We start from the raw sequence: 26,314 nt of genomic DNA, 5'->3' as shown, positions 1-26,314 counted from the left end.
CTTCGTGTGCTGTTGGAGAGCATCCGCTCTTGACTGGCAACACTGAGAGAGCCCAAGTGTGGGCAGACCTGTGGGAAATGTGCTTCGGCAATTATTTCATTGTTGCCAGCTGCCCACTGCACCGCAGAAGCAAAACAGCATTTGCTTAGCCCAAGTAATTCCTTTCCTAAGGTAAACTTTTAGATAGCCAACCTCGCGGAAGTGGACAGCATTGTGCCCGAGGCCACCTGGAGACTAGGCCATTGCCACTTTAGGTCACTGAAGTTTATGTCCAAAGTGTTCTCTGCATCAGCCTGGGTGCACTCTGGCCCTGGAGCGCCACCTTCGGTAAGGGCTCAGCCCGGTCAGTTGTGTCTCCTTCCCTCACTGGCCTTTATTTACCATTGCTGCTCACGGTGGCTGAGCTGCCCTTTGGAGTAGACGCGGCTGTGCTGAGTGCGGGGTTCATGTGTGGTGCTGGTGTGCTGCTCCTGTTCTGCTAATGCAGTAGCCGTGGCCTGGAGAGAAGGCTCACCGGATAGACCCCAGAGCCCATGGAAAGATAGCTATGGTGGCAATGGCTGAACAGACAGGTAGATCCTGGGAATGATCTGGCCAGCCAGTTTACCCCTATGTAAGCACCAGGTTCAGTGGAGACCAACAGAGAAAGACACCTATCAATAATCTTTAGCTTGGCTTGCTCAGTTCACAGGCATCCACACAAAGTCAGACCAGGGAAGAAGGTTCCCTGCAGTTTGCAGAGGGGCTTAATCCTTTTCTTAGTTTCTGGCCCCTGTGGAAATCAGATTAAAGTTATAGATGTAAAAAATGCCCCAGAAAATTCAGTAGCTGTCAGATGTCTTCAATGGCTTAAGAGATACCCCCTCCCGTTGCCTAGAGTCAAAGGACTGGAGTTCCCTGAGGTCTGCATATACTTAGCTCTGCCTTGTCCCAATGGCCCATTTCTCCCTGGTGACGTGACTTGCACTGAGAGTCCCCTCCCACTTGTGTCAGTAACTTCTTGCGTCAGGTGTTAATATGTCAGCCAAAGTTCATATGTCCGCACTAGGCTGCCTGGGATGGGCTTTAGTGCGTTTACAAAAATAAAAGCCAGCCTCATCGGGGTACAGTGTCTATACCTTTATGGCCTATGAATCTGCTTAAACTATCAAAGGACGTGCAGTGCACTGGCTGAGTTGCGCAGCCTACCATTGTGGAGTTTGCAGATGTTTTTATCACCTCTTAAAGCCGGAGTCCATTAGCAGCTCCTCCCCAACCTCTCCCACTCAGCCATGCTCAGCTGCTCATCTCCTTTCTACATCTATAGACTTGCTGTCTGGGCTTTGCAGATAAATGCAGCTGAGTGTGGTTGGCTTTGCTCATGTGGAATGTTTTTACAGCTCGTCCCCGCACTCCCGTGTACCCGGCTTCCTTTGAGTTACTGCTGAGTATTGCTGGACTGTCGAGCCGTCCTGTTTGGTTCGTCCACTGATTTTGGGCTGTTCGTATTTCTTGCTTGCTGTGAATAACACTGTTCTGTACATTGATGTGCAAGCAGCAGTATGAATGCCCGTTCCCGTTCACAGAGTAGGTGGAGGAACTCTGCTGTAGCCACTGGTGAATAAAGCTGTCAGGTAACTAACTTCCTAGAGTTGGAAAGATGGGGTCAACAGATAGCCACACAGACAAGCACTAACCATCTGTGGTGACTGGAGGGGGTGAGCGTCCTCACACCCAGTACGGGGCTCAGCGCCCAGCGTTTCTGGTCTGTTTTATTTTGTTTAGCTGACTCCCAGCCTACTGTGGGGGCTATAAAGGCTGGGAGGAGTTTAGTGTCTCAGGGAAGATATTAGATGGAATATAAAGTCTGGCTAGTCCCTCTGCAGGGCAAGCATCCAAGTTCTAACAGACTTGGATCCAGGTGCTTCCCCCTATCCTACCCTCACCCCCACTCCCACCCCTGAATCTATTGCAGGGATGTGCAGTGAGGCAGGGGCATTGTTGCTCTGTGTGCAGTCTCCAGTGCAAATTATGGTTTCCATCATTCAAGATGGAGAATTAATTAGAGAGTCCTCTTTTTGGCTTTTTTGAGAGGGGCTTTTGGTAGCCCTGACGTAGCCTTGGCTGTTCTGAAGCTCATTATATAGACCAGGCTGGCCTAGAACTCACAGAAGTCTGCCAGTCTCTGCCTACCAAGTACTGGAATTAAAGATGTGCACTACCATGCCTGGCCAAGAGGAATTTTTCTTTTTTTTTTTCTTTTTTTTTTTTGGAGCTGGGGACCGAACCCAGGGCCTTGTGCTTGCTAGGCAAGCGCTCTACCACTGAGCTAAATCCCCAACCCCCTGGTTTTCCTTTTTAAATTAGTGTGTGTGTGTGTGTGTGTGTGTGTGTGTGTGTGTGTGTGTGTGTGTGTGTGTGTGTGTGTGTATGTGTCTGTCTGTCTGTCTGTCTGTCTGTGTGTCTAGACAGTCCTCCAGGCTAGCTAGCCAGTGAGTTGCATGGACTGTCATGTCTTTGCTTCCAGGCACACTACCCTGCCCTGCTTTGTACATGGGGTGCCACCTCTTCTGCCCCACCCCATGAACACGCCCCTTTAAAAAAAAGTCTCAGCGGCCTTTGCTGACCTAACTGTAAAGCAGACTGGCCTCAAAGTCACAAGGGAACCACCTGCCTCTGCCTCCTGAATGTTGGATTAAAGGCATATGTCACCAGAGCTGGCAGCTAGAACTGATCCTCTTTCCCACCAGGTTTCTCCTCATGACAGATGTCCTTATGATTTCTTGACGGAAGTTCTTTGTGCTGCAGACAGTTGGCATTCTGGGTCTCTAGCCTGTCGGTACACCTGGTTGGCTGTGTTTCAAGTGCTTGTCTTGTACAAATCTCTGACTTCTAAGAGCTTGCGATGTTAACCATTCTTTTGTTACAGTGCACTCTGAGCAGAGGTTGGCACCTATATCAGGATGCTTATGGGCAAAGTTTCTGCAGCCTGGGACCCATCTCCTGGCTCCCACCCCTCTGGCTTGTGCCCCAATGGTGGCAGCCACTTGTGCTTTTGATTCTTGAAATGAAGGTGTGCTTGCTGCTCTAGAAAGGAAGCAAATGTGATTTGTGTCATCTGGCTAAAAGTGCCCATAAATAAATTATAAAAAGCTTAGGATAGGCCTTGGTTTTACTGCCTGTTCCATTGCGAGCACATTCCCATGCTTAAAACAAGAATGGGCGTGCCTGCTTCTAGCTTATGTCTGGTATACCAGTCTACATTTGTGTCTAGTGTGTTAGTATACGTTTGCATTTCAGGTCAGGCAGACCTGATGGAACCATGTACTTGCCTAGAAACACAAATGTTCTTTGACTTACACAGGGTTGCATCCTGATGCACCCGTCCTCAGCTACAAAGAGTCAGAGCTGAGTTTATCAAGCCAGCCTACTGAATGCTGCGACATCATGGGGCTGACTCGGAGCTCTGGTTCACTGCCCAGGGCCACAGCAGTTATGGATTGGGCCTTAGCATGCTTCCCTGGCAGCATCTCCTTCTGTGACCTGACTTGAACAAGTATGGGCCAGTGAGATGGCTCAGTGAGTAAAGGCGCTTGCTGCCAAGCCTGACGACCTGAGTTGGAACCCAGGACCCCCATGGTAGGAGGAAAGAATAGACGTCACGAGTTTCCTCGACCTCCACTCCTACCATGCACACACCCACACCCACAAAACAACAGCAGATGGATGGAAGTCCTGCCCACAGCAGAGCGTGTTTAAAGCCGCCCTCTCGTGTTTCTGTGCTTTGGTAACAGAGTTTGCACATAGGGTGTGATCTATGTAGTGACAGAAGCCATCGCTCCAGACAGACTTTCATCCCCTCTGCTGATCTGTGGCTCCAGAGATATGTCACCCATGTGTCCTTTATAGTGTTCTGTGCCGTGGGCCTGTTAGTGCATGCACCGTGTCTGTGGGCGGATTGCATGCCTTAACCCGGAAACGCATGTGTCCATGCGTGTGTTTTTCTTCTCATTCCAGCTGACACCGAAGATGTCTGCATCGTGGAGAGATTGTTCTCAAGCAGCTTGGTGGCCATCGTCAGCCTCAAAGCTCCCAGGAAGCTGAAGGTTTGCCACTTTAAGAAGGGGACTGAGATTTGCAACTACAGCTACTCCAACACCATCCTGGCTGTGAAGCTGAACAGGCAGGTGAGTAGCACCCTGTGCTGCAGCTCAGGTGACAGCACCCGCCTTGCCCACTGGGCCCCTGCGCCTTGGGCACACAAGCCCAGCATGAAACTGGCTGAGCACGGTGAGAGGCACAGGCAGGAGGATCAGAAGGATGGGAGCCTCCCCAGCTCTGCACCATCACCTCTACTCCCCTGTGCCTGTCCATTTCGGATTCTTAAGATGGGCTCTTTAGGTAGCCCTGGCTGTCCCGGAGCTTGCTATGTAGAGCAGGCTGGCCTCCAAATCACGGTGGTGCATCCGGCTCTGCCACTATAGTGCTGGGATAAGGTGTGCAACACCATGGCCTGACTGTTCACACATTTGCTTAGCCAGACCCTCAGCTCCATTCTCAGCAGCTTTGCTCAGGCAGTCCCACACATGGCACTGGCTTTGTCCCTGTCAGCATGCTCAATTTGTCCTCGGGGCACGAGTCTTACTCTTAGGTTCCTGTCTGCAAGTCTGTTCCCTCTTTTCCTTTGAATTTTTCCTCAAACCAACAAGACAGACCCACATGGCACAAGTGCGTGTGGAACCTGAGTATGTTTGCTGGCCTCCGCCTGTGCACCGGTAGCCGCTGCAGAAGAGCCTCCAGCATTTTCTCTGTGTGGCAGCACACACATGAGCAGGGAAAGGTGCCTTGGAAGCAGGCTGGAGAGCTTAGCTTCCCGTACTGGGAGAGCAGTTAGCCAGACATGTGTCTCCTGGTTCCCTGATTAAACTGGGAATTGGCCAGTTATGCAGTTGAGCTGGACAGTTGTGGGACGGAATAGCCTTAGCATTTTTCACGGTGAAGACATAACTGATACAGGCTCTTGTACATGTTAACGTGGAGTAGCCGTGGGCCAAGCTCCTCGAGGTATTGACCCTGACCCATCATCTAGGAGCCCCAGCGTCCTATCTTTAAAATGAGTAAGAACAGGATAGAGACCTGGAGAGCTGGCTTAAAGATTAGAGCTCTTGCCCTGCACCCACATCGGGTGGCTCACAGCCACCTGTAACTCTAGCTCCAGGGGATCCAGCGCCCTCTTATGACCTCAGATCTAGGCACACACAGTGTGCATGCATGCATGCAAGTGGACACTCACACATCTAAAAACTAGTGAGTAGAGCACTACAGCAAAATTACCCGTGCGCACAGTGACACAAACCCTGTGCTTTTACTTGTATTTTACCTGTACCTCAGTCACCATGGGTTTGGGGAGCTGTAGGGTTTTTTTTGTGGTACTCGGGGCAGACCTCACACGTGCAAAGCATGAGCCTTTACTGCTAAGCCCATTTTTACTTTTTATTTTGTGATGGGGCCTCAACCGTGCCATCCTCCTGCCTCAGTCTCTAGTAGGTGGAGGATGGGCCTGTGCTACCTGGTTGGGCTCACACAGCAGGTGCTGTTATCCACTGGGCCATCTCCCCAGCCCTTACCATCATTTTCTAAAGCAGGTAGTCTTTGTAGATCTCTGCTCAGTCACCCAAACACATGGTACTGAGTTAAATCACCGAGTGAGAGTTGATAGTGCACTTGGCATCTGTAGTTGTGGGAGCTGATGCAAATGGCTCCAGAGCCTGCTTGGCAGTGGGAGGCAGCTGCACACGCTCTCTCTGGACAGCAGCCTGCATGGTGTCCTAGTGGAGATTGTCGTAGTCCAGGAGTCAGCGAAGGTGCAGCACGGCACGTGCTGGCCCAGGCGCTTCTTGATGCTTTGTTGGTACTGTTTCTAGAGGCTCATCGTGTGTCTAGAAGAGTCGCTCTATATACACAACATCCGGGACATGAAGGTACTTCATACCATCCGAGAGACACCCCCGAACCCTGCAGGTAAGCCATTGCTAATTAGAGTGTGAGCCTGTGAAATGGTTCAGTGTGTTAAGGCCCTTACCACAAGCCCAGCGACCTCAGTGTGATTCCTACCATCCACGCTGTGGAAGAAGAGAACTGACTTCTGCAGCTTGACCTCTGACCTGTACATGGTGGGCATGTGAACACACACCAAAAGTAAATACATAGGTAGAAAAAATTTAAAGGAAGAGCCCAGTTTTGTTTTGTTTCTTTTTTTTTTTTTTAGGGGGAAGGGAGGCTTTTAAGGATAACCGTGGGCTGGGAGGTGGCTCAGCAAGTAAATGGGCGCTTACAGCCAAACCTGACAAGCTGAGTGCCGCTCCAGGAGCTCACACGGTGGAAGGAAGTTGCCTCTGCCTAATGCACACTAAGTAAACAGATGTATCGTGATAGCGGGCGGTGGGAGTTTCCTGTCTGGTGTGCGCACAGTCAGGTGTAAGATTCAGAAGGTGCAAACTGACGGATCATTCCTCCTGGCCCTGTGCCTCTGAGCCGCCTTCCCTGCGTGGCTATCTTGTGAGCATGTAAGCGCATAAGCTCATTGGTTGGAAGAGCTTTATTTAGCCCAGTCTGCTGGTCATTCCTAACCAAAGTTGTTTCATCTCTGAATGATACCAGCCATCACCCAGAGTGGCCTGGGGTGGACAACTTGAGGGGGGAAGTGATTATCTGCTATTTTTTTATTATTTTTGTTCTAGAAATGTTAACTGTGCCCTAACACCAAAAGGTATCCTTCTAGATTCAATTTGCATTCAGTTGTCATGTGTCTCCACAGGCTTGTGTGCACTGTCAATAAACAATGACAACTGCTACTTGGCGTACCCAGGGAGTGCGACCATTGGAGAGGTGCAGGTCTTCGACACCATTAACTTGGTGAGGTCCTTGCGTGGCTCTGGAGGACGTGTTTTGCTGGGAAGGCATGCAGTGGCATCCTGGGCTCAGCAGCATGGCTTCTCGTGCTCTCCAGAGGTGGCAGAGCAGGTCTCGCTGAGCTGCCTGTGTCTCACCAGCGCTCACACAGTGCTGAACCCCAGGGGGCGCTTGTTGGCAGAAGCCAGCACACGGGGTCAGCTGCTCTGCCTGCCGCAGTCTGAGCAGTGTTTCCAGACCTGCCGGCCACGGGGCTCCACTGCTCATGCTCTAACAGCCATTTCCACCTGAAGGCCCTGGGGGACAGGATTCCTCTGTGACAGTCATGTTTTCTTTATTTTCCCCTTTCAGAGGGCTGCAAACATGATCCCAGCTCATGACAGTCCCTTAGCAGCCCTGGCTTTTGACGCAAGTGGGACCAAGCTTGCCACTGCTTCTGAGAAGGTATGTCTGCTGTGGCCAGGGGAGGGGAAGCTGGTTCAGTGGGCCCCATGGACCCTGCTCGTTCTCTTCACATAGTCCAAGTGCAACAGGTTTCCTATTCCTCAGTGCACTGTAGGGGCTGCAAGTGCCAGCTTCCCACCTTTGAGAATGCCTGAGGGAGACTACCTACCTGTGCAGAGAGCAAATGCGTGATGAATGGTCAGCTGGCTCTGCCACTTCACGCATGTCCCACGACTGAGAAAAACTGGTCATATGGTAGCCAGGAGGAGAAGGGGACGGAGGCGGCCATATTCCCTTTAAGGACACACTTCCAGAGAGTGGGACTAACTTCCTCACCTGGAAGGTCCTGCCACCTCCCTAGTGCTACAGGATGGGGTTGTGTGACACACTGCAGGGAGCAGTGCGGTGGTTCAGCCAGTGTATGTGTTGGCGCTTGTGCATGTGTGTACACAGAGGGAGGGCAGGGGCTGACATGGTAGGAAAGAGCTGACTACCTAGGCTGTCTCAGGCCCCCACATGTGCACTGTGGTGCGCACACACACACACACACACACACACACACACACCCTCTACTAAAGAAAAGAAGAGCACACACTTGTTTGTGGCATAAGGTAGGAAAACATCAGGCATAGTACTGACTGACGCAAGAAGCAGGTTAGGCCTCTGAGCTCAGAGCCAGTCCTGTCCGTGCAGTGAGTCCCAGGCCAGCCAGGGACATAGTGGGACCTTATCTCAGCCTCAAAAACAGCAACAAAAAAACCACTTTAGTGGCTGTAATGTTTGTTTTTCTGTATAGCCCTGGTTATTCTGGAACTCGTTTTGTAGACCAGGCTGGCCTTGAACTCTTGAGATCCACTGCCTCTGCTTCCCAGGTATATGTAGTATTTTTAAGCATCACTATTTTGAGACATTGATTTTTGTCTCTTACATAACTGTTATTGCAGGTAATGCCGTGTTTAAGTCATGTGTAAATCCCAAGGATGCGTGTCTAACCATTAACATGAGCAACCCAGCAAGAAGAGCTGTGGGTTTAGGGTGCGGTGCTTTGGTGAGCTCCGCGGTTGTCTTCAAGGCTGCTGTTTCCAGCTCAGTAGGCTGACTTTAAGCCACACTGTGGTGGTGGGCAAGAGTAGAACATTCTGGTCTGTGGCAGCAGGAGTGTGTGCTATCCCAGAACTGGAGCTCTAAGAAGCTGAGTTGCCCATGGAGACAGACCGCGTGGCTTATTCGTATGTGCTTATGTAGAGTGATGTGGATAAAAGGAAAAGTCGATTGTTTTGCTCAGCTAAAATTCTGTTTTCCCTCTGTGTCCTCTCTCTGACCTAGGGGACTGTGATTCGAGTGTTCTCCATTCCAGAGGGACAGAAGCTGTTTGAGTTCAGGAGAGGAGTGAAAAGGTAAATGGGGTACACCTGGCTGGTCAGAGGTTCCCTTGGGTCTCAGGTTCTGTTACCTGTGCTCAAGTCAGGGAAGACTGGGAGGACCCTGGGACTCCAAGCACACCTCCTGGGACTAGTCTAGGACCAGCATTGCTGAGAAAGTCCAGGGCCAGGAGATTCAGGGTACAGGGCAACACCTGCACCTGCTGGGGTCCTCCCTCCTGTCTACTCCTCTACCTCTGAGGTCCTGCCCACCTCCCCTCCCCTGGCAGTTATCTTAAGCTTGGGGATTGGAGTTCTTAAGGTTGGGGGTTCCCGCTGTAGTCTGCCTACCTACAGCATCCTGCATCTGTGCCTAAACCTCCCTCCCTTACTGCTACTTAAGGCAGATGCTGGAGCACTGTAGGTCAGGACTAGGCCGTGATGCCTGCTTTCTTGGTTCAGGCCCTTGAGCCATCACTGTGACTGACAAGGCAGCAGTGCATCCCTTTGCCCTGGACCTCACCTTCTCCTCTTTATTAGGAACACAGTGGAGGTGTAACTGCCTCCCCAGGGCTTCATGTCGAACTCTGAGGAGTATTTAGGAATGCTTGGCTGTCCTCGAGGGGACCTGCCACTGTCATCACCTCCCTTTTCTTTCTGGGATGTCCCCAGAGACAGAGCAGACATGTCTCAGTTATCCCTTGGCAGAGCCACACCTGTAACCCCAGCACTAGGCTGGGCTTTATAGTATAGAGTGTACACACACACACACACACACACACACACACACACACACACATACACACATCTGTATGATATGGTATAGTATAGTATAGTATGGCTCTTTTTTCAAAACACTTTGAGAAAAAGCCAAATATTCTTCAAGGTCTGCCTGCATCTTTGGTCTTGCTCACACCACACGTCTCTTAGTGATTCTCCTATGCTCCTGCTTGGTTTCCTATGTCCGGTGTCTGCCAGGAGCCTCTCTGAACTCTTATTGTACCCCATATCCCTCGTAACCATGCCGTCTGCTTGTGCTGCTGAGTCAGGTCTGCGGTGGGCTCTGAGTCTGGACGTGGGGCCTGACCTTCCTGAGGTAGATCTGGCCTTGCTGCCCATTAGACAGGCACTTAGCGGTCAGTCTAGAGTGCGCCACCTTCTGTATACACGCCATCAATGGAGAGGTGGAAACATTCTGGAAGTCCTAACCTACTTGGAAGGATTAGGGGAAGTGTGTTTATTGAGGCTGTGGAATGTTTATGGCCTTGAGACATGTGCTGGGCATTGCTCTCAAACAGTACCAGCTCTGCTGACAGGCCCGCCCGGGCAGACACCACAGCCCCGTCCTCTCCCACCTAGAACTATCCACAGCCACAGTCTTGGCTAAAAGCACTCAAAGAAAAATAGATTATTTAAAGACTAATTGAAGAGTTTTTCTTGGCTAAGTGTAATGGCTCACACCTTCAGTCCCACCACCAGGGAAACAGAGACTGGAGGCTGAAGGGTCTCTGAGTTCAAGGACAGAGCTCTATAGTGAGACCCTGTCTCAAAATGAGGAAGGTAGGGGGGTGATAATCTGAGCACACTCAGGAGGCAGAGTCAGGGGAATGATTGCAAGTCAAAACCAGACTGGTCTACACACTAAATCCCAGAGCATCTGGGGTTACACAGTAAGACGCTGTGTCAGCATAGAGAGAATTGCTCTTACCTGGTTTATCACAAGGTTTCTCTGTCCAGAGGAAGTAACCAACCCCAACAGTTGTTGCCAGTGTGTTCTGTGGTTGTGCTGGGGCCTCCCTCACACCCCCTGTTCCTCAGGTGTGTGAGCATCTGCTCCCTGGCCTTCAGCATGGACGGCATGTTTCTCTCCGCATCCAGCAACACCGAAACAGTGCACATCTTCAAACTTGAAGCCGTGAGGGAAAAGTAAGTTGCAAAGACAAGCTTGTCTTTCCCTTTTGTTGTTGGTTTTTTAGATTTTTTTGGTTTTTTTGGTTGGCTTTTGAGACAGGGTTTCTCTGTGGAGCCTTGGGTGACCTGGAACTCATTCTATACACCAGGCTGGCCTCCAACTCGGAGATCCACAGCCTACCTCTGCCCCTGAGCGCTGGGGTTAAAAGGTGTGCCCTGCCACACCTGACTACAAAACAGCTTTTCTAACAGGGTTTGACGGGAGTGGGAGGGAGGCGCTGAGGACGATCAAACCTAGAGCCTCAGGAGTGTTTCTATACACTACCACTGAGCTAGCTGGTCTCTTTTGAGGGTTGATAAGATGGTTCAGTGGGTAAAGACTCCAGGCCTGACAACCTGAGTGTTGCCCTGGAGGTGGAAGGGGAAAAATAATTCATGTACATTGTCCTCTGACCTGTGCACACACACACACACATCACCAGAAAGACATGGCACAGGGGTACCATTTCTGGGTGCAAACTCACTCAGACGGTAGGGTAGGCATGACACCAAGACCAGCTTAGGCAGGAGACGTGTGCTTGGAGGATGTCCTCATGCACCAGGGTGCTAAGGCCTGAGGACAGAAATCTGGGTCGCATGGGTGTCTTCTGGTCAGTACCTGTGTGTCCCCACTCTGGAATGAAGAATCACAGGTCAGCAGGGAGCTGGGTGCTTCCGTCTCAAAAGTCCCTAAAAGAGATGCATGGTCAAGAGACTTCGTCTTTTCCCTCCACAAATTCAAAGAGCACCCACTGGAGCTGGTCCCCATGATGGAGCCTGTGTCCCACCCCAGGGCCCACAAGTAGTCCTGACCTCAGTGTCGTCAGAAGTGTGCATGCTCCAGATAGGAGATGTGATGGGGGCTTTAGTGACACTGGAGTGTGTGCTCCGGAACGAGCTCCTGATGGGATGCTGTCATGGCCATGGGTCGGAAGAATGCTCTGTGCTTTCCACAGCCGATCTTTGCGGGATGTGGAAGGTTGGTCAGTCTCGGGCAGGCTGTGCAGTTCTCAGTGAGAACCCAGTCTCACCTGTTGATGGGGCTTCTTCCTTCCAGACCTCCGGAAGAGCCCACCACCTGGACTGGCTACTTTGGGAAGGTTCTCATGGCATCTACCAGCTACCTGCCCTCACAAGTGACAGAAATGTTCAATCAGGGCAGGGCCTTTGCCACCGTCCGCCTGCCATTTTGTGGCCACAAAAACATCTGCTCACTCACCACGTGAGTACAGACTGAGCCTGTGGCCCCACCCTCTGCCCACGCACACCAGAGCCAGGGAACAGTTACTGCACTTGCTGCCAAATTGCACAGGTGTGTGCTGCCAACCTGTCCAAGCCTGGGGTCCATCAAGTCCTACCTAGAGCGGAAGAGCCCTAAGCCTTACTGATGGTGACCACGTGTCTGGCATTCTCTCCACAGAACCTTCTTTGCATTTTGCAGGGTGTTTGTGTTGGTGGAAAATATTAAGTCAGAGAGTAGGAAATTGAAACTATTCCGTGGGCGCGTCCAGGGGCACAGAGCTCCTGCTTGTGCAGTTGGGATTGTCACCATGGAGCACTGGAAAGTTTGTAAGCCAAGTGATGGCACGGCTCTGCTGTGGACATTGATGCTGTTTCTAACTCCAGTAGCTACAGAGGCGTTCTGCTAAAGTGGGCACAAGCAAGTTTGGAAGCCCTGTGGACAGACCCACCCTCAGGCTGGGAGGTGCACAGTGGGCACCCGCAGAAGAGCCAGATGTGCCCATATGTGCCTACTTTTAGCACTAGGGGAGCAAGGACAAGTGTGTCTCTGTGATTGGATGCCAGCCTACGTGCAGGTTCAGTGGAATAAGCTCAGAGTGGTAGAACAGGATATCTGGCTTCCACACGGGCATGCATAGATGGGTGTGTGTATGCACACACAGGAAAGAGAAAATACCCACCTTAGTGACCAGAGAAACTGACAGCTACCCTGCTCCACCACGTGCTCTTTGGGACTCAGTGTGTGCTCACACCCAGGCCATCCTTGGCCTTGCCAGCTTCGCTCTGAGGAGCCCAGGTACTGTCTTCACCTAATGCGCTGGCTGGTGGGTTTCTTTCTGATGCTGCTGAGATGTATGTAGGCTTAGTCACATGCCTTTTGTGAGGAGATAGTCCTTCTGAAATATAAAACCATAGCTGCTTTTCCTTAGAATTCAGAAGATCCCGCGATTGCTGGTGGGAGCGTCGGATGGTTATTTGTACATGTACAACCTGGACCCCCAGGAAGGCGGCGAGTGCGCCCTGATGCGTCAGCACAGGTGAGGCTGCTCCGCGTGGCCGTCTGCAGCCGCGGGCACTGGTGGGTCTGGTCATTAATCCCCCGAAGGCTGCTGTGCTGACCTGTGCCACTGGCAAGCATCGTCTCCCACCGAGCTTCACTCTCTGGTGCTAAGAGCCTTCTGCTTTTCCTTGCTGGCCACAGGATGCCATTCAGGGACAGGAAGGAGAAGTGCCTGAGGCTGTGATGGTGACAATTGGGTGGCTCTCCAGGCCTCTGCGGAGGGTGAGGCGTGGGGGCTACAGTAAGGCGTCCTCACAGGCGCCTGCTGACCCACCTCGGGATTCGAGCTGGGAATTCATAGGTGGTGACTAGGATGTGTGTCACTTTATCAGACTTGCTGTGTTAAAGACACTGTGGAAATCCCAGAAGCAGACTGTTGTTGGTTGGTGGGAGTGTCACGTCAGGCAGGAGCAGGCACCTGTGGCACAAGTCCTTGACTAGCGTCTCAGGCCCCAGGCATGCTGACCAACTGTCCTTCAGGAGCAACTCTTTAGCTTGGGATGAGTGTTGCTTTGTAGTCAAGGCTGGCCTCAAACTAAGGGGAATTCTTCTGCCTCAACCTCGAGAGAGCTGGCATTTTGAGAGTGAGCTATCACACCCGACTGAAAACAGAGGGTCTGACCTTGTTCATTTACTGTCTCTAGGCTTGATGGCAGCATGGAGACGACCAGTGAAATTGTAGACTCTGCATCTCATGACTGCCCCTTAGTAACGCAGACATACGGCACAGCAGCTGCCAAAGGTGCCTATGTGCCCTCGTCCCCAACAAGACTTGGTAAAGGACAGGACGCCAACTTGGAAGGTAATTGAGCATTAGCTTCTGGGGTTCTTCCATACTGTGCTGCCACTGGAGTTGCTGCCTCCCATGAAGCCATGGGACGGGGCTTCCTTTTGAGGCTTGTGAAAGTGAATTTATAGTCTTCATTTTTGGGGAGAAAGGCAGTCATTGTGTCCAGAGACTCTGTCTGCACGTGAGCCCACCTAGCCTGCCACCTCCCTCTGTGAGCCGCGTGTCTTTCATGCACCGTGGGCAGAGGCTGCCTGTGCTGGCCCTCTATCGTGTGGCTGACTTTCCCTAGGCTCAAGGGGATGCTTGCAAGGGGGGCCGTGCCAGCTCCCGTATTGTGGAACATGCTTTCAGCTGCGGCACATGACCTGTGTGTCTGCAGTTAAAATCCCATACAGTCCCTTCAGTCACCACAAGTTACTGTGCAGGGCTTGTGCTGTGGTAGTGCATACTGGGACATGGACGGCATCATCTGCCTCTGCCTGAGGCTGTAGATCCACTCTGATCAGGTTGGGAAAGTCTCGGTGTGGCCATAGCTCCTAACCAAAACCATCTCTTGGGCACAACCTATGGTTGGCATGTGTGTCAGTCAGCAGCTAGTCCCCGCTCTCTGAGTGCCACTCTTGTCTCTGCAGCCTACACCGATGACCTGGGTGCTGTGGGTGGCGCATGCCTAGAGGATGAAGCCAGCGCTCTACGCCTGGATGAAGATAGTGAACATCCTCCCATGATTCTCCGGACTGACTGATCCTGACCTGTGAACTCTGGCCCAGGAGCAGACAACACTGGCCTGGCTGAGGACTTGAGCATTGCTGCTATGAACTTTGACCTGAATTGAGGGAGAGGATGGCAGAGACTTTAAAGCAAAGAGATTGTAGTTATAGCCTATCCATACTGTTGAGAAAATACAGGTTTCACTTCAGTGACTAATCCTGCTTACGAAGTTAGCTTTTTATTTTCTCTCACTCTTTAATTTTTTTAATCTCTCTCTTCTCTTCTTCTTCCTCTCTCTCTCTCTCTCTCTCTCTCTCTCTCTCTCTCTTTTGTTTTTTGTTTTTTTTTGGTTTTTTGGTTTTTTTTTTTTTTTTTGCCAAAATTAGCTGTTTGGTGATGTCTGTGGAGTCTCCTTGCTTTGCATGTGTGGTGTGCCAAGCCAGCATAGAAGAGCGAGTGGAGCGGCCACTCCATAGCAAACCACAGTTGTCAGGTCTCATGCCAGGGCACGCGTGAAGTCTCTGCGTGTGGTGATTCTGCAGGGACAGGGCCCATGTGCCCACTGAGACCAGCCAGGGCACCAGTGGACAGTGGCCTCTGTCGGGAGTCCTCTTGCCCTGCTGCCTCACCTGGGCCATTTTCTTCCCAATTTATTAAACTCTTTCCGGATTGGATCCTCTGGGACTAGCTTCCTCCTCGGGGACTGTTTCGGGTCGTACTCTCCATGGGGATCTCGAGAGGGAGAGAGGCAGTCTCTTCTCTTCTGACAGGTGAACTTGGCAGTCTGCCGGGGCACCCTGGAGCCAAGGAAGGTGATCTCATCATTGTCGTTAAATGCTCTGTCTCCCACTGTCCCCATCCATAACTGTGACTTCGTTTTTTGTTTTTGTTTTTAAAGGAGAGTCTGTAACTGCTCCAATTCCGGAGAAAGCACAGAGGTGTAAGATTCTGCGTCAGGCGTCAGTCTCTGCTGACCTGGAGCTGTGCTGTGTGCCAGGGACTTCTTCGCCCCTTCCCAGAGACAGCAGAGAATAGTGAGGCCCCGGGGGCACTGCAGGGGACTCCCTCGGGGTGATGTGCCTTTTCTTCCGGTCTTACAAGTGCAGGAAAGTGAGGTCAGATGTCAGTGCTGCCCTGCGCCTGTCAGCTTTTGATTGATGGGTGTCTTTGGGGAAAGTGTGGTCTCACACTACAGCCCAGGCTCTAGAACTCATAGCAGTCCCCCTGCCTCACCTTCTTGAGAGTTGGATTACAGATACCTCTGTGCCAGGTTCCTTTCTCAGCTCTACAGACAGTGTGAACAGTTGAGGTCCTCAAATCTGCATTCTGAACAACAGACCCTAGCAGTGGAACCCAAGGGGGTGGCGTGGCTTCTGCGTGAACAAGGCTTTAGGTGAGGGCTTTGGAGCAGGAAGTCAGGATAATATTACCAGGTTAGCCCAGCCAGGTCGGGCACTAAATGAGAGGGACTGCAGGTAGCTGCCTTCAGGCCAGTGTGGTTATGTCTCAGCGTGTTTCTGAGGGGTACCTGCAGCTAAATCTGCTGAGTCCCCTGTTCTTGCTGTTCAAAGGATGGCTAATCACATTCGTGGAGTTTGAGGGGCGCCTACTGCTGATTCTGGCCGCTGTTGGCACCTGTTTCCTGGAGCATCTGATGAGCCAAACTGTGTACAATTTATGAGGCAGGGGTGAGGCTGTGGGCTGGACTTTTAAGTAGGTGAATGTTCTGGACCCTGATAACATGGGACCCCAGCCCACAGTCTGGTTCAGTGAGTACTTCACTGAAAGACTGAAACTGGCCTTCACTGGACCAAGCACCGCCGGCAAGTACTGACAGGAACAGATTGTGGGGAGCACACAGGGCTGACTGGGAGCTGGGGTTTCCTGGAACCAAAGAATGTGACTGGTGTGCTAGTGACCTTGGCCTTGCACGCTGTGGGGTTGGGGCTCAGCTCCATCTGCTGAGGTTTCCTCTCTTGGGAGTTGGTATTCCAAAAACACGTTGGAATTCATTTCTCCCTTTTGGCCTGGGTTTCCTCACTTGAAAATTTGGTCAGAAAAGGTCTCTTTTGGTGTCTGGGGCTGTGATTTTAATCAGTGGTCTTGCCGGCCAGGCAGATTTGGTGAGCCTTCCTCTCTTAGGACAGATGTGCCTGTGCATCCCACAGAGGTGAGAAAAGCAAAAGATTAGGCTCCGCTTCTCTCAGAGCCAATCCCTGCAGGCCTCGGGTGTGAGGGAGGAGAGTCGCTGGCTGAGGTTAGCGCTCTCTGTTGGGCACACAGTGGTGGAGCCAACTGAGGAACTGAGTCAGTGGGATGCACACTCGAGTAAGGGCTGACCCCAGGCCTCGCAGCAGTGGTCAGTCCCAAATTTAAGAGAAAATTGTGGAATCGGGTGTGGCATACACCTGTAATCCCAGCAGTCAGGACAGTGAGGCAGGAGGATTGCTGTAAGTTTGAGGCCAGCCTAGAGTGTATAGTCCTGGGCAAACCTGGCCTACAGAGTGAGACCCTGTCTCAAAAAACCAAAGGATGATGACTTTAAAAAAAAAAAAAAGACAATGGGGAATGGGCGTTTGAAAACCCCCCAAAATTTAAGATTAGTGTAAATTGGGACCAAAGCTTTTGTATTTTCTAGAACAATGAAAGCAAGAGTTGGAGTCCCTTGTTCTGCTTATACTAACTGCGAGAGCTAGGGGCAGGTCTCAGGGGTCTGAGGTTGGACTGTACAAGAAGAACCCTACCTCACAGGGCTGTTGTGAGGTGTGTGAGGGGATGCCCTGTGAGGACCCAGCGCTGGGTCTGGTCAGCAATGGACTCCAATAAACACTAAAACTGAAACCTCAGAGTAAAGTGCATGGTTTTTGTTCAGCTCTGTTCTCTGCCTACAAAGCCAGGCAGAAGGCAGCCTTGCATTGGAAGATGTGTGGAGAGTGCCCTTGTCTGTCCTGCTCCATAATACAAAGAAAGGGAGAACATGGGTCTGTCTTGGAGGCTGGGGATACGGGGCTACCCCTGCTGGGCATCTAGCATAGACCATTACCATACGTTTAAGACACTGGGACCACAGCAGCAGATGCCCCCTGTCTTGTCCACCTGGAGTTGCCCACTCTGCCCCCTTGTGAATGCTGGAGCTTCAAGGCTGCGACTCCTGCCAAGTCAGCTTGGTAACTTCATTCTCACAGTGTGACTTAGAGACGAAGCTCGACAGCAGGTGTGTTGCTTGGAAAAGACTAGAATATTTTGGTCACAGCTCAGCTGAGATGAGGAATGTGTGCCGTACTCTACTCCACTCTCTGTGGTTCTTTGTTTTGTTTTTGAAATGATCTTACAATTTAGCCCAGGCTTATTCAGACTTAAGACACAAGCCAGCACATCAGAGCTTTTATCATGCTGTTGGCAAAGGTGCGTGTCCCCACAGCCTCCTGCCCCTGCATGCTGTCCATGACCAGGTCACTCGGGGAAGGCCTGTGGGAGAAGTGTGTCTCTGGGGCATGAAGCTTGTTGGAAACGCCCACTAATTGCCGCTTGCTGAGCGCAGGGCTTTTTCTGTTGTTTTAAGTTCTTGTCCCGACTGTAATCCTTGACCTGTCTTCTACTATTTGCATTCTATGGACTTTGGGAAACCCAAGGGAGAGAAAAGGAACAACTCTGGATTTGGAGGCAAGCTCAGTTCTTCATTGGTGTCTGACAAGGGGTGGCTCTTAGTTTTGAAAAATTAAATTTTTTTTTTCTTTTCTTTTTTTCCGGAGCTGGGGACCGAACCCAGGGCCTTGCGCTTCCTAGGCAAGCGCTCTACCATTGAGCTAAATCCCCAACCCCAATTAAACTTTTTTAAAGCTTGATTTAAGGGGACTGTCCTGATCACTCCCCCACTGTCTCATTCTCTACTGAGTTGCACTTGGGAATACTCATTTTTACATTTCCTTCTAAGGTAAAGGTAATTCAGGTGCTAAGGCTGTGTGTCTGTCTGTCTGTCTGTCTGTCTGTCTGTCTGTCTGTCTGTCTCTAAGCCACAGTGATTATAAGTCCCAGTATCAGAGCTGGGTAATACAGTACATGCCTATGATCCCAGTATTAGGAAGGAGTCAGAAGAGTCAGAAATGTAAGGACACTCTCAGATACACAGGGAATTCAGTACCAGCCCGGGCTGCATTAATACCCTGTGTCACCAGGCAGCCATGGTGCACACCTTTAATCTCAGCACTTGGGTGGCAGAAGCAGATGGACTCAGCCTGGTCTAAGGAGTGAGTTCTAAGACAGCCAGGGCTACATGGAGAAACTCAGGATAGTGGGGAGGTAGCTGGGGTCAGGGTGGGGGATATCCTATCTCAATGGGCTGAAGAGAGCTCCGGTTAAGAGCTCTGTTGGCCCTTCCAGAAGACTCACTCAGGTTCAGTTCCCAGGACCTACATGGAGACTCAGAACTGTTTACGATTCAGGGCATCTAAAGTCCTCTGTTGGCACCAGGCACTTACATGGTACCTATACATACATATAGTCATTAACATCTATTTTAAAAAATGTTTAAAAAAAAAAAAAAAAAAAGACCGTGTCTTAGAAAAGGACTCGGGGGTTGGGGATTTAGCTCAGTGGTAGAGCGCTTGCCTAGCAAGTGCAAGGCCCTGGGTTCGGTCCCCAGCTCCGAAAAAAAGAAAAAAGAAAAAAGAAAAGAAAAGAAATGCTTGCTTTCTTGTAGAGAACCTGAGTTTCCCCCAGCACCACATGGATTCACATACCACAGTTAAAAAATAATAAATCTTTACAGGAGATGTGGCTAGGGAGATGACTCCAGTTGTGAGCACTTTCTGTCCCTGCAAAGGACCAGGGTTCTGTTCCAGCGCCCACACAGTGGCTCATGGCTACCTCTAACTCCAGTCCCTGGAGATCCAACACCCTCTTCTGACCACGGAGGGCAATGCACACGTGTACAGTCACATATGGGAGCCAAACACCCATGCACTTAAAATAATTCTTTAAAAAACAATCAAGACCATCATGGGCTAGGTCATGTGCTCAAGGCCTCTGTCTCCAAAAGTCAAGCCAGGGCCATTGGGATAGCTCAGCGGCAGATGTTTTAGCCTGTAGTCCTGGCAACATGGACTTGATCCCTACAAGACAGGGGAAAGTGACTACTACAAGTTGTCCTCTCGTGGCCATGTGTGTCCCCTGGTCTACACACACAGATTCAATTGTTTTAATGTTTAAAAAGCAGACCAAGAGTAAGCTGGACCAGGGTGAAATTGCTACACCTATAATTTCCAGGTACTTGGGAGTCTAAGGAATGTCAGAAGTTCAGAGCCTGCCTATGCGGTATAATCCTGTCTCAGAATGAACAGACAGGCTAGAGAGCTGGCTCCATGGTTAACAGTTGCTGCTCTTGTAGGCTTGGTCTCCAGCATGCACGTCAGGTAGTTCACAACCATCTGTAACTCCAAGATCCAACATCCTCTTCTGTGCTCCAAAGCCACCTGCACTCACCCACACAGACGGCTAGCCCACCCATACACACACAAAGAAATGTTGAAAGCATGAACAGGCTGAGACCTCATGCCTAGCATACGTGAGGCCCTGAGTTCAAGTCTTACTACCATCAAAAGAATACTAAAAGGAGGCTCCAGGAGCCTCCCTGATCACCCTCTCTATCCAGGAAGAGCCCCCAATAGCTCTGAGACTCAAGATCTCCAACCAACCTTGCCTTTGCACTGGAGCGCACATGTCCCTTGAGTGTGGACTCCCAGCTGCTCCAGTAAGGTCTTGCAGTCCACCTGTGTCCCTCCAGGAAAAAGTGACAATCACAGGTCACTCACTCACATGTAATTATACCCCATAGACACATATATAAATAATACGAGGTTGTTTTAAGATAATTTCAGGACCTGACGGGGTGGCTTGGTGAGTTAGAGCATCTGTTAGTCTTGCACAGGTTATGCTCCCAACACCCTACATGGTAGCAAACAACTTAAGTTCAGTTTCAGAGGATTGCCCACTTCAGGCTTCCTCAAGCATCATATGCAAGTGGTGCACAGATAGACAGGTGAAACGCGCACGCGCACGCGCACACACACACACACACACACCCCACACTCACCACACACACACACACACTGCCCTCACACCACACACACACACACACACACACACACACACCCTACCCACCTACCCAAGGAGGCCTGGTCTCAACACACATACACACCACACTCAACACACACACACACACCACACTCAACACACACACACACTGCCCTCACATCACACACACACACACACACTGCCCTCACACCATACACACACACACACACACCACACATACCGTACCCATGGAGGCCTGGTCTCAACACACACATACACACCCCACACTCAACACACACACACACACACACACACACACACACAAATAAAACACTAAAAAAATAGTTAAGGACAAGTAAGATGGCCCAGTAGGTCAAGACACTTAGTTCCAGGAGCCACGTGAGAGGAATTGACTTCAGCATACCACCATACCATGTGTGCTCGCGCACACAAATGCACACGCATTTTGATTAGTTAAAACATGCTAACATCTGGAAACAGAGACGCCCCAGGCCAGAACACGTGTGTGCTCACCACAGCTCACCCTTGGGGTTCTGTGAATGTAGCTCTCCCTATTGGTTGTGGCTGACCCCTGGAGCCAGAGGTCACTCACTGGAGACATTGCAACCTGTGAACCCAGGGCCCCAAGTCTCTGGAGGGCGATGGGCTGGCCTTACCGTTCTCACAGCCACTAGATGGCACAAGTCTCATGACCACCTTGGCTGTGGGGCCTAACTGACATTAGGAGTCATTAGGAGCTCATTAGGGGCCCTCCAGCAGGATGGGGCGTCCATGAAGCTGACCAGATAGATTCCAGGAGCCTTGGTGGAAGCTGGTCTCAAAATTCCAAACACAAATATGACACACACAAAAACCTCCATTTTTAAAATATTTACTTGGTATGTGTGCAACGTATAAATATCAGGGGGCACCACAGCCCTCAAAAAAACACTTTTCTGCTTCTAACACCGTCTAGTACACTCTCTTGGGTGCTCATCCAAGGTGTGTTTCTGGGGTGCGAGAGATGGGGGAAACAAGACACCAGCGCTTTATGTGGTATGAAGTGCCCCAACAGACACCACACTTGATCCCTATCTAGTAGCAGAAGAATCCATCCCAAGCAAGGAGAGGAAGGCAGTCACTACGCAGAAACCCAGGTATAGTGTCTGGCCACAGCAGGTCTAAGTACCCATTGGCCAGGAGAATGGAGGAGACTATGTAAGAGCTGGAGGGCCAGGCCAGGGGACCTCTGTCTGATCCCACGGCTGCCATCCTGGGACATGGACCATAGTGGGTACAGCAGGAAGCCAGACTCCAGCACCCCCTTCCACTGTTGACATATCGCCCACACTGGCCCAAAGCCATCAGCGACACCTCTAGGACCAGGCTGACGAATGGTCACAAGACAGCCCCAACCGGGCCCTGTGTCCGTCCCCCCTTCCTTCAGGTGGCTTCTTATCAGCAGGCATTACTTATGCCCTCAGTTACATCAGCAGATGAAATGTGGTGTCTGTGAACAGCTAAGTCATTCGTTTGCTTCACGCGGACTCAGCAGGCAGGTCTGGGGGACCGAGGTGGATGCTGTGCCCCACGGATGAGGAGGGACCCAATCAAACAAGCTCTATGCTGAGTTCCAGGGATCGCCTCCTCCTGTTATAGTTCACTTTCTTCTCCTTGGGCCTTGGACGAGTTCGAGGGGTCGGCCCCTTGCTCCTGAGATCTCTAAGGCAGGGCTCTTGCTTTTGGGCATCTGGAGTCCCACAGATAGGAGGCGACACTGTCCCATGTGTAAGAAGTGTAGGTTTGCTTGTCTGTCGTGCAATCCTAGGGACTGACTGAGCTCAGGACCATTTGATGGCTTTTTCATTTTATTTCTTTTGCAAATTTGTCTTTGTATGGGTAGGTGTGGGTGCACACATGTATCACACACACACACACACACACACACACACACACACACACGCAAGGGCACTCGGAGGTCTGAGGACACTTGACGTCAGTCCTCAGACACCTTCCACCTGTTGTTTGAGATAGGATCTCTCACTGGCCTGAATCGTCATACGCCAGGCTAGCTGGCCCAAGAGCTCGCAGCAATCCTCTTGTCTCTGTCTCGATCCCCTCTGCTAGAAGCACAGGCACACATCTCTATGCCCTTTTACTTAGACTCCGAGGGTCTGAATTCAGATCCTTGTTCTTACGAGGCAACACCGACTGAGCAACTGAGACATTGCCCTGAGACCAACACCTTATAAGCTTTTCATTGTTGTTCGGACTTTTGGTTTTCCAAGACAAGTTTGTTCTGTTTAGCCCTGACTATCCTAGAACTCCTGGTAGATCAGGCTGGGCTCGAACCTGCCTCTGCCTCCTGAGTGCTGGGATTAACTGAGTGCAACACTCCACTGGGCTGTTTTGTTTCTCGGGCCAGGCTCTCACCACGTAGCCCTGAGTTGCCTGTAATGTTTTATGAAGACTGGGCTAGCCTCAAACTTGTGGCTATCCTCACTCCTACTTCCACCCGAATGCTCAAACTCTATGTGTGCACCACCATGCCCAGCCTCCCAGCTCCAGGGTTCCTTTGTGTCTGCACTGGGATTTCAATATAGAAAATGTCTCTGCAGGGTCAGGCTGTGGGGAGGCCTGTAGGGCATTTTCTCAATTAGTGATTGATGGGGAGAGCTCAACCCATTGTGGGCGGGGCCATCCCTGGGCTGGTGGTCTTGGGTTCTATAAGAAAGCAGGCTGAGCAAGCCATGGGGAGCAAGCCAGTGAGTAGCACCCCTCCACGGCCTGTGCATGAACCTGTCTTGGACTTGGCCTGTAGACCAGGCTGGACTTGAACCTGCCTCCAGGTTCCTGCCCTGTATGAGTTCCTGCCCTGGCTTCCTTCAGTGTTTGATGGTTTGTTTGTTTGTTTGTTTGTTTGTTTGTTTGTTTGTTTGGGATGTGATTGCTTGCTGGTCCCAGGCCTTGCTAACTGGTGAAGCTGGCAGCTGACCAGCAAGTCCCAAGAATAAATTTGTCTTGACCTCCCGGTTACCGGGATTACAAGCACACATGTCCAGATCTGCTATTCCATCCCTGTGCTTGTATCTGAGAGAATAGAAGGTACCAAACCCGCTTATACACAAATGTTTCTACAGCCACAGGGCATCAACCGAACCCGAGGTGTCACCACATGACAAAATACTACTTATCTTTAATAAGAGGTGGACGTTTTCGGCACGTTCTATAAAACAGATGAGCTGTGCACCTTGTGCTGAAGCCCTCCCCTCCCCCACCAAAGCCTGTGTCTCCTGTGATTCAGGAAGGACAAACTCCTTGGCATGCGCAGTCTCCAGGCAGTGGGTCCCGGTGAGGCAAGGGCTGTGAGGCAGGTAGAGGTGGTGGCCGCAGGATGCATTCTCGTTTCCCAGGATGAGTTGTAGCTGTGGCTGTAGCGTAGAGCCTGTCTCAAAAGCAACAGGTCCTGGGTTCGAATTCCCATCTCCAGAATGATCGGGAGGTCAAGGTCAGCCTCGGCTACATATCGAGTTCAAGGCCAGCCTGAGCTAACGTGTCTGGAAGGTGGGAAAACGGGGGCACAGAAGTTGAGAAAAAGCAGGGGCGGGACTAAAAAGTGATCAAAGAAAACCCACCATCAGCAGAGCTGATGCGGCTCAGGGTCGCAGTATGTGTCTTCCAGTTGACTTTCCTGTCAAAAGCAGATTCATAAACTGACTTCCTAACCACGTGCACCTAACCATGGCTTCTGACCCCTGCATTACTGATGAGTCTTTGTTTTTACAGTCACCCCCTCCCCCGCTGGAATCTGCTCTCCAATAAATACATATGCGCTGGGAAAAGGCCCAAACCCAGGTGTGGGGCACACGCCTGAGACCCAAGCACTCGGGTAGTGAAAGTAGAAAAGGGTCATAAATTCAGGGTTATCCTTGGCTACTTAAGTTTGAGGCCAGCCTGGGCTACAAAAAACCCTGTCTCCATAAAAAAAAAAAAAAAAAAAAAAAAGAAAGGAAGGAAGGAAAGAAGGGAGGGAGGGAGAGAGAGAGAGAGAGAGAGAGAGAGAGAGAGAGAAGAGAAGGGAAGGGAAGGGAAGAGAAGAGAAGAGAAGAGAAGAGAAGAGAAGAGAAGAGAAGAGAAGAGAAGAGAAGGGAAGAGAAGAGAAGAAAAAGACAGACAGACAGACAGCCAAAATCAAAAGTAGGTGACTTGGAAATGATTAAATATGGCGGCCTTTAGAATGTCTGAGGCCATGGGTAGAGAAGAGAAGAGAAGTCATGCAGAACCAGAGCACACAAACAGCCCTCAAGGCACACACACAAGGGCCTGGAGTATGGCTCATGTGTGTTTCATAGGCTATTTGTGTGGTTCATGTGTGTGTGTGTGTGTGTGTGTGTGTGTCTATAGTAAATGTGAGTGTGGGCATCGTGTGTGCATTCTACGCCTTCGCCCAGGCTCCTGGGAGGGAACCCCACTTCTGTAAAGGACTCAGGCTCCCATATGAAACACCTCACTCAAGCTTTGTGGGGGAACCCCTCACCCAGGTTCCTGGGTGGGATTTCTCACCGACACTCCTGGGAGGTCCACAGCTAACGCACTGGTTTACAAGTTACTGTTGGTTGAAGTGATTCCCTTGACCTGTCGCTGGTGTCCATCTAGGGTGAATAGGTACTTGTTCACATCACCCCAGGAAAAGCAGACAACATGGGTCTGGGGGAGGGGGGAAGGCCATCCCTGAGTCATCTCTGTCCCTGAATGGTGCTCCAGGCCAGAGCTTCCACACAGAGAGGGAAGCAAGACTGCGGGCTGTAGTTCCTGTCACCCAGCTTAGAGCCCCTGAGCAAATTATGTGGAGACATAGAGGCCAATTCCTGTGACAATGACCTTGGCAGGCCCACTACAGTGGCCTTCGCAGGCAGTCATGATGTCATGATGCCAGCAGCTCCTAGGAGATGACCCTCTGGGCACAGGAACTGGCCCTCCCTCCCCCCAGCAGGCAACAGAATCAGACAATTCTCTCTCCTCGGGCCACGCAGGTCGATAAAAACCTGTCCTCTCTAATTTATCATCTGCTTAAGCACCTCTAGCACGGCCCTCCTGGGAGACACTGGGCTGTGACCACAGCTACCTGCTTGTCACAAATGGCACAGCAGGGAGGCTGCAGCCCTGTGGCCTTGACCTGGCCCTAACTGCCAGAGAGAAACCAGTATGAAAGCCAGCCCGAGTCACCACCCACCCTGAGTCTGCGCCACCTACTTCTGGTAGCAGACATGCATTCGGGCTGGGTGGCAGGCTGTACTCTGACTCCCAGCCTGAGCATCGGAGTAGGCAGAATGGCCCACAGGGCTGGGGTGTACGTATGGGTTCCTGAATATGTGAAAGAGAAAGAGAAATTTGCACAAGGTTCCCCAGAGGGAGGCAACTTGATTCTCAAGTGTGTTTGTGTGTATGTGTATGTATGTGTGTTACATGCACATGAGTGTGTGTTATGTATACATGAGTATGTATGTTGCATGCACATGAGTGTGTGCTACATGCATGTGAGTGTGCTACATGCACATATGTGTTACATGCACTTGTGTGTGCATCTGTGTTACATGCATATGAGTGTGTTATATGTATATAAGTATGTATTACATTCAAGTGTGTTACATGCAGTTATATGTGTGCATGTGTGTGCCTGTGCATTGCGTTACACAAGAGTGTATGTGTGGCCGTGCCCACGTGCACACGTGCAGAGCTCAGAAGAGGACTTCAGATATCTTTTTCCATTTCTTCCGTCTTACTGGCCTGAGA

At 51.0% G+C, this 26,314-nt stretch overlaps 1 protein-coding gene across 4 annotated transcripts in view; it reads left to right on the top strand.

Annotated features, from left to right (window-relative positions):
* Wipi2 (WD repeat domain, phosphoinositide interacting 2) overlaps window positions 1–17,295 on the top strand; it is a 31,075-nt gene extending 13,780 nt beyond the window's left edge. The window contains 10 exon segments of one of the 4 annotated variants that reach the window (NM_001007615.1): window positions 3,997–4,166; window positions 5,904–6,000; window positions 6,797–6,894; window positions 7,243–7,335; window positions 8,662–8,732; window positions 10,515–10,622; window positions 11,704–11,868; window positions 12,818–12,925; window positions 13,593–13,750; window positions 14,371–14,665. In NM_001007615.1, the coding sequence (NP_001007616.1) occupies window positions 3,997–4,166; window positions 5,904–6,000; window positions 6,797–6,894; window positions 7,243–7,335; window positions 8,662–8,732; window positions 10,515–10,622; window positions 11,704–11,868; window positions 12,818–12,925; window positions 13,593–13,750; window positions 14,371–14,483 (1,181 nt within the window). In that variant the 3' untranslated portion in view covers window positions 14,484–14,665. 4 annotated transcript variants of the gene reach the window in all.
* Window positions 17,296–26,314: the final 9,019 nt, after the last annotated feature.

This window comes from Rattus norvegicus, chromosome 12 (assembly GCF_021556685.1).
Source record: "Rattus norvegicus strain SHRSP/BbbUtx chromosome 12, alternate assembly SHRSP_T2T, whole genome shotgun sequence".
Lineage (NCBI taxonomy): Eukaryota > Metazoa > Chordata > Mammalia > Rodentia > Muridae > Rattus > Rattus norvegicus.
The sequence above is the reverse complement of the archived record's forward strand: the minus strand, read 5'-3'. Positions and strand labels throughout refer to the sequence as shown.